Here is a 14,120-nt window from a genome sequence, read left to right on the forward strand (position 1 = left end):
AAGAGGAGGCTGGTGGCTAGAACAGGTTTTCTGAGAATAGCCTCTCTGGGTACCAGCGCAGCTGATCTCCATGCGTTGTTTACAGAAAGCCGCAGATTGAAATCCTAAGACTCCAGAGGGCAATGCAAAATGAGGCAGCCCCTCCCTACACTCTGTGCATCCAGTTCAGAACTCTTGGCTGAAATATGATGATGTTATTGTTTCTTCCTCTCTAGGGTGCCATTTTGATATTTATGGGGATTGCTGTCCTCACTATGAAGGCATCTGTTATTGAAATGTTCCTTGGTAAGTACTTTTATATGTGTATCTGGATACGCTTTTAACATTCTCCTAATGTCCAAATAATCTTGCCAACAAAAGATTTAAACCAAGACAGAGCATATAAACAGTTCAGTGTATCTTTTTATGATAAACATTTTGGAGAAATGTTTAACTGGGAATGTTAAATGTAGATCAAATTCAGAATGTATGTCTATATATTTTTTATATAAAGCAAACATGTGTATACATATGTATGTCTACATATTATATATTAAGCACACATATATACACACATATTTGTGTGTCTGTATTATTCACCAACTAGCAAATATTTCAGATAAAGCATATTTACAGATTCTGAATTTAGAGAACTTATTTCTTAATTTCTCAAAAAAAAAAATTCTTATCACTGACATGGCCTTACTTGTACCACCGGCAACTCATACTTTTAGAGGTGAAACCCTTTAACCTTATATTATCAACAGAGAACACAATTTGGGGTAGGCCCTTAAGGAGCAGCAGGTCAACCAGACGAAAGAAAAGTGCTGATGGGTTTAGCACTAAGCCCAAGGGTAACCTTTGGTTAATCTTGACCCCGCTGTGCTGTGGCCACTCGGTGTCAGGCAGAGTGATCCTGTGGGTCACTATGAAACTACTGCCACGGCAGGGTACAAAGGCCTTTTAGATAGTCAGTATTAGTTTGCTAGAGCTGCCATAACAAAATACCACAAACCGGGTGGCTTAGAACAACAGAATGTTATGCTGTCACAATTCTAGAGGCTACAAGTCCAAAATCAAGGTGTCAGCAGGGCTGGTTCCTTCAAAGGGCTGTGAGAGTGAACTCTGTTCCATGCCTCTCTCCTAGCTTCTGGTGGTTTGCTAGCAATCTATAGCAATCCTTGGCATCACCCCAACCTATGCCTTCACGTTCACATGTGTTTGTCTGTGTCTATATCTAAACACCTGCACCTCTGTGTTGGTCTGTGTCTATATCCAAACTGCCCCTTTTTTATAACACCAGTCATGCTGGATTAGAGGCCCAACCTACTCCAGGAGGATGACATCACCCTAACTAATTAAGTTAGTTAAATTTAACTAATTACATCTACAACCACTCTATTTCCAATTAAGGTCACCTTCTGAGGTATTGGGGGCTAGGACTTAAACACGAAGTCCATCAGAAGTCCTATGAATTCAGGGAGGGGGGCACACAATTTAACCCATAATATAGTCAGAATGTGCAAGGTCTGTGCAGAGGGGAATCTACAGTGGCAGAACTGAGGACTGGAAGAGAAAGAGGTGACACAGCTGGGAAGGCAAGGGGCTCTCAGTATGGTGGAAGGAGACTGGGCTGGGAGTCAGAGGGAAGATAAGGTTCTGGCCCTGACTCCACCACCAACTTGCTAAGGAATATTCTCGTTGAGAGCACAGGTCCTTCACTTCCACCTTGCCCTTCTGAGAGGCTATCTCCCCCCAGCCCCATACTAACCTATAGGTTAGTAGGGGTGAACACAGGGTGGGATGAGGGTGGGGCAGGGGTTAGGAATAGGAAGGATTTAGCCACTGTAAAACAAACAAAACAAAACACAGAAACCCTGAGGCTGGTTCACACTCTGCCATGTCCCCCACATCATGGAACCAAGAAGAACTTGACTGTCCTTGCTTGTCTCGCGCCTCTCAGCCTGCCCTTCTGCAAAACCGCTTTCCCCTCAGGGTTGCTCATTCACAAAGCAAGAAATCAAAGTAGAAAAGGGAGACTCCTACCGCAGATTCTCTTCTCTATGTCCTTATATGCCCCTCCCTGGAATCTCTCTTATTCATCTGCTTGTCTCCATCCCAGGGACATTTCCCTTAAGTCCCCCGAAACCCTCTTCAGTACTGTGACAGCCTCCCTGCCCCAAATCCTTACCCCTCTAACTCATTCTCTACCACACCCCAATTAATCTCCCTAAAGCCCATATCTGATCCCACTCTCCTGACTTAACACTCAGTGTTTTCCCTTTGTCTTTATGACGGAGCCCACATCTCTCAAAGCGCCTTGCTTGCTGGCAAGGCCTCTCTCATATGGCTCTTGCCGTCCCCTCCTGCTCTCCTCCCTACCACAGAGCCCAGCCTGGCTTCCAGGGACGTGGGAAGTGCTGACCTTCTCATTCCCCTGAAGGTCGAGTCATTTCTCCCTTCCAGGTCTTTGCCTATGCTGTTCCCTGTCCTGGAATGTTCCCACACACCCTACTGGCCCTCCAGGAAGCTTCCTCTGCCTTCCATTTGATCAGACCCTCTTCCTATGGGCTTCCCTGGTGCCCTGTATTGATTCTAGTCACGACTGCATGGCATTCACCTCGTTATGAGGCTGCCTCCCCTGACACTGTACGACACTGATAGCAGGAGCTGTGTCTTGCTCACTGTTGCATTTTCAGTTCTCAGCACATCTCACAGGCACTCAAGAAATACTGCTAAATATATTATTCTTGTCAGGGATGTTGGATTTTTCAGGTTTTAGAGTCTGATTCTGCACCCAATTCCTATGTGTGAATTTTTTCCCCACACCAAGTGATTCCTCAACACCAGCTGGGTTTCCTACAACTCGGCTCAATTCTGACACCATTCTACCCGGAGATAGCATCAGATCCTGCAGGTAAGGGCTCACACAAGACTGCCCCCCCGCCACCCAACACACACACACTTCAGATGCCGATTGCAAGTCAGGTTGTCACCTGTGCTTCTGACTGACTGGCTATAAAGCAGAGGTTTCCATGACCCCCTCCTTGCGTTTGATTAATTTTCTCAAGCAGCTCACAGAACCCAGGAAACCAGTTTACTCACTAGATTACCAGTATATTACAAAGGATATTAAAGGATACAAATCAACAGCCAGATAAAGAGATACATAGGGCGAGGTCCTGAACAAAGGAGTTTCTGTCCCCGTGGAATTTGGGCCCAGCGCGGTGGCACATGGACGAGCTCTCATTCCTCAACCTGGAAGCTCTTTGAACCCTCTCCTTTTGGATTTTTATGGAGGCTTCATTACATAGGCATGATTGATTAACTCACTGGTCATTGGTGATTGATTCAACCTCCAGCCCCTCTTTCCTCTTGGGAAATCAGGAGATGGGACTGAAAATTCCAACTCTCTATTCACGGTGGGTTTCCCTGGCAACCAGCTCCCTCATCTTTAGGGGATTTTCAAAAGCCACCTCATTTACATAAACTCAGTTGTGATTGAAAGGCGCTTGTTATGAAAAACAAGACACCCATTTCACCTTTATGGCTCTGATTTCAGGAACTGAGGACAAGAAATCAAATATAACAGACACGTGGACACAGGGGGCAAAGGGGAGGGTGGGACGAATTGGGAGATTAGGTTTGACATAAATACACTACCATGTGTAAAATAGATAGCTTGTGGGAACCTGCTGTATAGCACAGGGAGCTCAGCTCGGTGCTCTGTGGTGACCTAGAGGGGTGGGATGGGGGGGGAGGTCCATGAGGGAGGGGATATAGTTATACATAGAGCTGATTCACTTCGCTGTACAGAAGAAAGTAATGCAACATTGTAAAGCAATTTTACTCCAGCAAAAAATATATATATTGTAACAAAAGATGCTCCCACTGCTCTTATCACTCAGGACATTCCAAGGGTTTGGGGAGCTGTTAGGCAGGAACTGTGGCCAGAACACCAAAATATATATTTATCATAAATCACAATATCACAGCGAACCATCCAAAGATCCCCCAAAGCCCTCTAAATCAATGTTAATTGTCTAATCGGTATATATCAGAGCTAGCACGGTCACTCTAAACGTGTAAATTTATGATGTAGCAGAGCTGTACGCTGCCCACTGTCATCGGAGCACCACCTATAATCAATGACTGCACTGTGGGGAGAAGGCAGCATAAAAAGCCTGCGGCTGCACCAGCACCAGCTGGGACCTGCGTTCTGGTTCCAACTTCTGCCCCCTCCCCCTCCAAAGCAGCTTCAGCTGAGATGTCCACCTTGACCTCGGTTTCTTTTCTAAAAAATAAAAAGATGACCTCCAAAGCTCCTCCCAGCTTCAATATTCTATGATCTGAAGCATAATTTTGTGATTTATGTGATTATAGAGAATAAGTTATCCTGTCTCTGCAATGAAGCTCTGATATATTTCATGCTAGATGTTTCATTGAGTAAGTAAGTCGAAAGCAAAGCATAGGGGAAATTTGAGCTGATTTTAAATCATCTGCTTTATAAATCAGTTTTCAGGAAGGCACTGTGGCCACTGTTAAAGAGAACCAGAGCTGGACAGTATTTAAAGCAGTAAAAACAGATTTTAATCAGGAACCATTGCAATAGGGGAAAGGAGACTTCAGTATTGTACTGGGCTCAATTGCGAATATAACAAGGAAAAGTGGGGATTTATAGCCAAGGAGCGGCTTGCAGGGGTCAGGGGATGGAAATTACTAAGAGGAGAGTTCACGGGAATCAGGGGATTCTTGCTAAAGGCAGACCAGGGTGATCACATATCAAGGGTGGAGGATTCTCTCTAAACAAGATTCTTGCTAAAACTAAGGGATGCAGGCCCAACAAGGACAGACACAGAAGCCCGAGGTCAAAGCCTAGTTGAGAAGAGGGCTTAGAGGAGCCTGACTAAAGTCTGGTGAAGGAGAGAGTCCCTGTCAACACCACCTGAGTTAGTATCTTGAGTGGCACTAAGGGATCAAACAAGAAGTTTACGGGCTAGAATGAAGCACTCCTATGAATGTTCTAGACGCGTAGTAAGTATTCAGTAAGTACTTACTGATTTGATAATTGGTTAAATGTTCTGGCACTTCATGTCTTTTCTTGAAAATAAATGGATTCTGATTATGACTTAATACTGACGGGAAGAGTGGAACACAAGTGCCTATTAACCATGCCAATGATTTTAGAAAGCGCTTTTCATTATTGTAAGTCTATCTGATTTCAATACGACCAAATTAAATAACAATTGTCTCTTTCTAATTCGAAAAGAAACATTCTGCATAAAACATAGAATATTTATGTGTAAGAACTTTACCATGAAATGGGAAAAATACAGAAAATATAAAATAGGAATTATAACTCTACCATTATTAAAATTTTGGTATATTTGTTCCAGGTATTTCTCTCTGCGTATATTCTAATTTTGTCAGAATCATGCTTAGGGTTAGAGCTGAGAACTTCCCAGGTCATTTAATCTTCTGCTAAAATCATTTGAAATAAATGCTTAGTATTCCCCTACTGTTGGGACATTTCCAAGATTTCATTATTTCCGATTGCTATTAGGAATAATGCTGTAATGAACACCTTTTATTATACATAAATCCTTGTCTATGTCTCTGATTATAACTTGGGATGTATTACTAGGTATATATTTTCTAGGACGAAGAATATAAATGTTTTTTAAGGCTACTGAAATGTATTACCAAATGGCTTTCCAGAATGACTCCACCAACAGTGTACTGGACTGCCCTAATCCCAAATCCACGCCAGGATTAAGTATAATCTTGTGTTCAATATTCAGTACACACTGTGAGAAAATATCTTGTCATTTTGCTTTAGCCTGCATTTTTTATCATTAATGAGACTGAACATTGTTTCAGGCTAACTCATTTGTATTTTCTCTATAAATTATGTGGACGGTAATTTACTTAAATTGAATTATAAAACAATTGCACCTCAGCTATCTTAATCATACTGATGGCCACATTAGACAGAAACAGAGCAGAGGAAAATTTTTATTTGAAAAAATAAATTCAATATTTAATTTGTTTTGAAATTTCAAACATGACTAGCAAAAGGTGAGAACTTTTCATGTTACTCAAAGCTGGAACATTGAATTTTTAAAAATTGAGAAGTATTGCTGCAGAGTTGGTAAATCACCGTTGCCTTGGAACTCCAGACTCTAGCCTTGATTTCCTCAAGGCCTCTAGACTCTAATGGCCTCAGCTGTGGCCAGATAACTACTCCCATGGAAGGGCTTTCAGACCTGTGTTCTGCTTTGTACTTTGAAGTGAGCATCTGTCATCCATCTCGGTGCTCTGCCAGGCTTCCTAAGAACAGGAACACAAGACTGATTTTTCTCTCACCCGAATTCCACATGCAAGTCACCATTTCCAAGGTAGCAAGAGAGGTCTTGCAGATGAGGAATGACTTGCTTCAGGGCACAAGCACTTTTGCAGCCTTACTGACCAGCTCTCCCCTTGAGGAGTGGCTTCTGGGGAGCTTTAATTAACAAGCATCTAAGCTGAGGGGAGGGCCTCTGTGTACCATTGAAAATAATGACGTTATTAACCACTGCTTAAAACTGAACCCAGCTCTGCATGTTTTCAGCCTGGAGGGTCTTGGGCAAGAAAATGCGAGTGATGGGGTGGTCTTACTCAAATATTTATAGTCCTAATGATACCAAGACTTATAAACCACATACCATGGGTACACAGCCCCAGAAAGACAGTATTTGGTTTCCCACCAAGAACTGATACCCAAATTTATGACTATTTCACTTACTCCCTCTGCTTTATGCGCATAATTTTTTCTATATATTTATTTCGTACTTGTTTTTTTAAAAATATTCTAGTTATTTATTTTTGTGTATAAAATGAAGATGCTGTCTTTGGACAGAGTTAAATGACACAGAGCCTACTATAAAAATCAGACCTCCACGACATTCACACCCTACGCAAACCCCAGAAGTAAATAACACCTAAAAAATGTCTGCCTTCATTCTACTTGGCTAGACGTTTGGTTTTCACTCAGTTCTCTTTCATGGCTCTGTTCTTGTAGGACATGGTATGTCAACTGTCCAGGCCTCAACTAGGGCTAACAGTCAAAACAGGATAATTCAGGAGCTACATCATTGGCACAGCTCAGCTAGTTAATCATAAGATAAATAAAAAATTTTCTTAACAAACACTTGGTGACATTGCCACTTTTTCCTTCAAAGACAGTTAACAATTCAAGAATGCCTAACTCCTGATTTATGCTTTAATCAAGCATCTGTGTTGTTAAAAAAAAAAAACATAAAGTAGGAAGTAAAATTCCTATTTTAATTATTCTGCTGCCTCATGTTCACCTCCAGAATTCCAAATCCATCCAGAAAGTGGGTTTCTCAAAAAGTAGCTAAAATGGAGGTTAGTTAGAGCAGTATCATCTCTGGGTGGGTAAGGCAGAAGGCGGCCTGGAAAGGAAGGAAGAAGAAGAGACACTGACTAGCCTTCTGAAAGGAAAAACATGCTTTTCTGTTTATAGGTAGAATTAGTCTAGGTACAGAGAAGCGAGCATTTTCAGACATTATTAAAAAATTGCTATGAGAAATGTTCACAATATATATCAAAAATTTAAGTGGGCATATCTTTCAGACAAGAAACCCTATTTGGAATTTTATTTTAAGGCAATAATAAGGAATCCATGCAAAGATAAATCTATTTATATTAAATCAGGAGTTGGCTAAATTATGGTATGTCCATGAATTGCAATATTTTGTAGGCAGTTAAAATTATTATGAGGGGAACATTAAATGACAAGAAAAAATGTTTCTATGTCCTTAAGTAGAAATTAAGTTTATGACATATTGTAAACAGTATAAGCATCATCAAATGTTTGTTTCAAAGTACAGTACATACATATATATAGAAAAAGCCTGAAAATATTATACTTTTTGCTTTTATCCGTTATTTTCTGTAGTACTGTTTTTGAGTGTTTTTTTACTGTCCTACAAGGAACATGTATTATTTTGGTAATAAGAAAAATTCGGTCAATGTTATATATATATATATATATATATATATAGAGAGAGAGAGAGAGAGAGAGAGAGAGAGAGAGAGAGAGTGTGTGTGTGTGTGGGGGGGGGGTGGTACACGGGCCTCTCACTGTTGCGGCCTCTACCATTGCGGAGCACAGGCTCCGGATGCGCAGGCTCAGCGGCCATGGCTCACGGGCCCAGCCGCTCCGCGGCATGTGGGATCCTCCCGGACTGGGGCACAAACCCGCGTCCCCTGCATCAGCAGGCGGACTCTCAACCACGGCGCCACCAGGGAAGCCCTATATTTTAAAAACACAAGGCTCACACTAGCAATGCGACTTTAAACTTAAAGGCATAAAGAGTTCCCCTTTCTTCCCCTATTGTTTTGCTTCCCGAAGAGCAGTATCCAGGTTCTGCTCCGTTTCCGAGAAGGAACCTCACCTACCTGCAGCTGGCCTCTGGGGGGCGCAGCACCAATTGGGGCTGGAAGGACCACCAAAGACAGTCAGGTCGCACCATACCCTGCGAGCAGTCTCTCTCGTCTCCCCAGTCCCCCTCCTCCTTGTCTTCCTTTCCAGAGAGTCCTCCTCTGAGGCTTTGTACGGACGCGCTTCATCACGCCCTCCCTCTCTCCCACGCACATGCGCGCACTTCAAATGCACAAGTGCGCATGCGTATGCGGTTCTCTGGGCATTTGGAAACTCAGTGTGGAACGGAAGAGAGAGAACAGGAAGGGCCTGGGTGTTCATCCTACCTCTACAATTTATTCCTGGCACCAAGCAAATCAGTGGGCTTCGCCAGACCCACGTTCCCGCCTTTGGAAAGTGGAGATGGTGGCGCTGGTGTGGTGAAATTTAAAGACAGCAAAACACGGGACAGATATCCAAGAGGTATTTTTAAAAGGCCCTTTAAGCAGAGGCTAAGAAAAGCACAAAGTATACATCTTATTTCCCCAACCATAAAATAAGGGAAAATTAGTTCTAGTAACGAGAATACTTTAACATATGCTTGAAGCAAACATAAAGGTCAAAAGAGAGAAAGCATTTAGGTGAAATAATATTGATTAGATTTTTTTGCCTTTTCTTCATGTAGTTTTGCTGGTGACTGGAATACACTCAAATAAAGAAATGACAAAGAAGATTAAACGGCCCAAATTCAGTAAGTAAAGTTGCAGTTCCTCACTGGTACAAGACCTGTGTCTCCCATGTGGAGGACTGTTACACTTGTTTCAGATAATTTGGAAAGTTTGGGGTTTTTCTGTTTTGGGTTTTTTTGTGTGTGTCTTATCTCAATACTTTGCACTCAGACTAATTAGTAATGATTCTTATTTGTCATCTACTTCATTCCAAAAAGCATTTGAAATAAGGGTTCTTATTTTAGGGTAGATACGTGGTTCTACTATATTAGAAAAATTCAAAATGCACATACAAAGACCAGGCGACACTATGTCTCTATGCCTAAGCTGGAGTAGGTATTTTTCTGCCATTCTGTCTCAATTCCCCATACCAGAAAATTCAGTCTGGCTAATGCAAAAGTCCAGCAAACCTGCCCACCTTCCAGCGTGCCCTGGAATCAATGGGTAATCTCACAGAAAAGTTTCACACCCAATCAGTGGAAAGAGGAATAATTAATTTCATTTTTGGGTGATAATTAAGGTTAGATGACAGAAAAGCCAAAATAACAGTTGCTTAGATAAGACTGAAGTTTCTTTCTCTCTCCTGTAAATATATTCTGGGCTTCTATGGGAGCTTCACAATCTTCAGGGACGCAGACTCCTTCTATCTTGTCATTCTGCTTTTCTCAATGTGGCTCTCAACTCACTGTCCAAAATGGCTACCCCAACTCCATCCATCATGTCCACATTCCAGTCAGTAGGAAGGGATGAAGAAAGGCACATACTTACTCCCTTTAAAGACAAGTCCAGGAAGTCAAATACACCACTTCTACTTAAATACCATTGGCCAGAATTCAGGGAGAATGGGAAATGTGTTGATTTCAAGCATCTGCATGCCTAGCTAAAAGTAAGGAGTACTATTATTAGGAAAGAAGAGAGAATGGATACTGGGAAAGAACTAGCAGGACAGGACATAAATGGAAAATCTCACACTCAAATCTTGTGAGCACACTGAGCTATCTGTATGTAAATTTGTAGACTTGATGGACGCTTAAATTAAGGTATATTTATGAAGGAACATAAGAAAAAGACTTTAGGTATATTCAGTGCTCTGTGCTGTCTACAAAAGAAACTTCTGTATAGGCATTAGATTTAGGTGCCTTAAATCGGCAACATTAAGATTTTGAAGTAAAAGAAGAGATTTGTTTCACGCAGCATTTTTTTTCTTCTATTCCTTTAAGCCCTTTGTGCAGGACTTCCTGTTGAAATGAGACCAAAAGGGCAGCCATCCACAGCCTCCTAGTCTGAAAAACTAAAAAGGAATCAGTTTTTTATTTATTCCTGTCAGGAAGGAGAGCCAAGAGAATCAGGCCAGGGGCAGATGTGTGTTCAGAACAGTGATTGGGTTAATATGGAGACAAATGCACACTCAGGTATGAATTCCTTTGGGCTGTTCCCAGTATCTTCATTAACTTGTCTACAAAAATCATAAAAGGTTCCATGATTACCATGACAACAGTTTTCAGTGACTATGAAAGTCTGTGCTCAACGACCCAAGGTCAAACCTCTTTGAGAGATCTCAAATGGATTCAACTTCTGATATGCTAAATTCTAACCTTATTCTCAAAATCTCCCTAGTGATACAGCACTTTTGAATCAATGTATGCATGAGGCCTTTTCTCTAATTAGAAACTCTGTCATGGTCATTAAATAAGGGGGAAAAATATAAAATGAAGGATATTCCCGAACTATGGCGATACCTGATTCTTTACCTCAGGAGTATTTCCAAATTGTAATCTATACCTTGAGGCCAAAGTAATTTTCATTTTTTCTGTTCAACCTTGTCAATCTGCCACTGGGGCAGGTGACTGATAGCAAGGGAGGCACATCGTTCATTCACTTGACAAGTATTTATTGGGTGCCGGCTAAGTACCAGGTACAGTTAGACACCCAGATACAACAGCGATTGAGACTCAGACTGTGCCCTCACAGAGCTCAAAGTCTAGAGAGGAAGAAAGACAAGTCACCAGGCAGTTATGGTGTCTTATGTAAGTGCTAGGACTCGGGAGCTAAAGGTACTCCAAGAATATGGAGAAAAAAGCTATGTATCCAGGAGGGCTTCCTGGAGGAAGTGACACATCTACACTGATATCTGAAGGCCGAATAGGGATTGACCAGGCAAAAATGAGGGGAAAAGAGTGTTACAAGCAGAAAGAAAAAGCATGCCTACGCCCTGAAGAAAAGAAAGAGCTCAAAAGTAGTTCCATATGACTGAGGTATAGAGTGGGAGGCACATGTGTTGAGATAAGAGATGGGGGGTAAGCAGGCACCAGATCGTGAAGATCTTTGTTACTGTGTCTAGGAATCTGCAGTTCATCAATGAGGGCAATGGGGAATATCTCAGTGCAGATTATTTAGGTGCAGTTAGCAGAAATCCAAGGCCAATTTGCTTAAGCAGAAAAGGAGATTTTGGCAGTACATGAGGTAGCTCACATGACATGAGGTGTCTCGCAGAACCCAAGGTGGGGAGGGCAACTTGCACTCACTGGGACTGTACCCCAGGTGGAAAGATCTCAAGAATTGGTGTCTCTGCTTCTCTCTGCATGTCTGCCTCACTACCCACCCACCGATCCCCTGGTTCATGCAGACCATGTCTCTCAGCCCTGATCCCAAATTCCTGGGAGAGAAACTCTAACTGCATCAGCCTAGGCTGGGAGGGTGGTTTTCAGAGAAGAGTTGAATGGTTAGGGTTGTGTTAGGGAAGTAAAACAATCCTGACAACAAAACCCAACAAAAATCCCTTTGTCCCAGCCTATGAAGAGAGAAGAGAGAGTACACAATATTATTAGTGAGTAAGCATTACAGATAGACATTCATATACAGGTAGGATGAAAGTATCTACCAAGTCTGGACAGAATTTCACACAAACTTTTACAGTGAAGTAGAAGACAGAACAATTACAACTTCTCTTAACTCCTGGAAAGATAAATACATGGACCTCCTGAGTGTCTTTTGTATACCTGGAGACCCCGAAACTCCTTCTGGAGGTGAGTATCAATATTTGCAGATCCAAGGATCAGAAGTCTGGAGCCCTTGCACTCTGCAGGTGATTCCGATGCCTGGTAAAATTTGAGAACCGCTGGACTAGACGTACCCAAGATCAGGGATGCTTACAGATGTGAATGTGAAATGACGGGTTCTCTTCAGTGCCCTCTGCCTCTTTCCTAGCCGGCCCTCAATTTTCACCAGTGTTTACTCAGGACTAAAAGTCTTCACCACCCAGAGGACTGAAGGTAAAATAACAAGGAGGAGGTCGTTTGAGAGTTTTGCCCAGAGGACAGTTCACTGACACCTACTACACATGGAGCACTACTTTCGTCTCTTGAGGATCTAGTGACCAGACATGGTACCATGAGTCGGCAGAGCCAGATCTGAACCTCGGGTCTCTGTGAGGCTCAACACCACATGCTTTTCTAGTGCCTCGTCTCAAGCTAGCCATCTAGGAATTAAGTATCCATTGCCTAGAGGCAGATGAGGTGTTAAGATAATCAAGGGCTGACTGAATAGGAAGTAAAGTAGAAGAAATGTGGGAAAATAGAAAAAAGAGTAAATGCATGAGTTTCCTCCTTTGGCTTGGCCTTAGACCTTATGCCACACTAGCGCATCTATTCTGTCTATGCATACGGCTACTGTTACTTTAGGTAGTTGTCACTTTCTCTCCTCCCTACTTCCTCTGCTTTCTCATTTTTTCTTCTCATCTCCTTTTCCTTCTTTCTATTTCTTTGGTCTACCCATGGCCCCCAGGGGCCCTTATGGACCTTGCTCAGCTCCACTGGAGGCCCTTTGGGCCAAAAAGGTAGTACATGTTGAAAATAATTTCGCATGGGGCTTTTACAAAAGGAAAAGCAAAGGTGAAAAAAAAATTGGGACTTGTTCTTAACGGCTCTACTCCTCCCACCCATACATGACCGTTCATTCCAAGCTAGTATTTTGTTCTCGCGTACACAGTCGTATTGGGTACAATTTTATTCTGTCACTTGGTTTATCACAGCATCTTATTTTCTAAGTCAAATCAAGTCTGACACCAGACTGCCAATTGCCTAGGGCTGAAATATTAAAATTCCATCATTACAAGGGCTTCCTCCCTCCCAGCTCCAGGCATTGGAAGCCTTATGCAATTTACAACATTCAGAGAGAGCCCCTGCATTGCTCAGTGTCCCAGCACATGTTATTCCTAGAAGTTGACTAGCTCCATCGTTTCATGAATGGTGGGATCTTGGCAAATGTGGGGAAGCCCTATGCCGAAGGTTCTACCCAGAGGGGCACCACACCAGGTACTGTTCCAAAGTGATGTTCATCCAAGGCAGCTGCTAGGGAACAGGGGCATTTCCCTTACTGGGACCTACCTGCCCACTTCCACCTTCCCAGTCTTGGAAGGTCATTTTCTCTCCATCACTCTTTGGGCTGACCAAGCCCAATCCCCTCAAACAAGGAGGTTTCTGAGCAACTAATTCCCAGAACCTTGAGGGAGAGTTGCCAGGCAACCCCTGCCCTCTCTCTTGCAACCTTGAGCTCCAGAGATAGGAGAACACAAAAGTCTGACTACCTTCTTAGAATAGTAAGGGGAAAAATACAATAAGAATAAGCATAAGTTAATGTCTTAGTAAATTAACCTGCTGTATGGTGCAGGGTAAAGTTTACCATACTGTACAGAATGAGAGTTTTACCAAGTTTCTTTACAGATGTGACTTTTTCAAGGCTCTCATTTTCCTGCTATGTTTTGGAGCCATAGACCTGACCTTACCCACAGGTACCTCACTAATATATTTAGTCAGCTTAAACCTACTCAAGCAGTTTCTAACAAATGACCAAAATGTGGTTGCGTTTTTCTTGACTGTTGAAGGCTACAAATAATGGTTGAAGGGTTTAGGTGTGTTCATAAAACACTTCTCCTAAGGCAGTCAAGATACCTTATAGGCTTTAAGGATTAACTTCATTTATGTTAGATT

General features: G+C 42.3%; 1 protein-coding gene across 2 annotated transcripts in view; it reads left to right on the plus strand.

Annotated features, from left to right (window-relative positions):
• Positions 1 to 233: 233 nt before the first annotated feature.
• The window catches only part of VIT (vitrin), a gene marked incomplete at both ends in the record, with an annotated part of 94,824 nt that continues 80,937 nt past the window's right edge, over positions 234 to 14,120 (plus strand). The window contains 2 exons of one of the 2 annotated variants that reach the window (XM_082851855.1): positions 234 to 285; positions 9,090 to 9,155. In XM_082851855.1, coding sequence (XP_082707981.1) covers positions 234 to 285; positions 9,090 to 9,155 — 118 coding nt within the window. The remainder of the gene's footprint in view (positions 286 to 9,089; positions 9,156 to 14,120) is intronic. The other variant, XM_082851856.1, reaches the window with a different exon arrangement.

Source organism: Leucopleurus acutus (assembly GCF_964270905.1).
Source record: "Leucopleurus acutus genome assembly, chromosome: 12".
NCBI classification, from domain to species: Eukaryota; Metazoa; Chordata; class Mammalia; order Artiodactyla; family Delphinidae; genus Leucopleurus; species Leucopleurus acutus.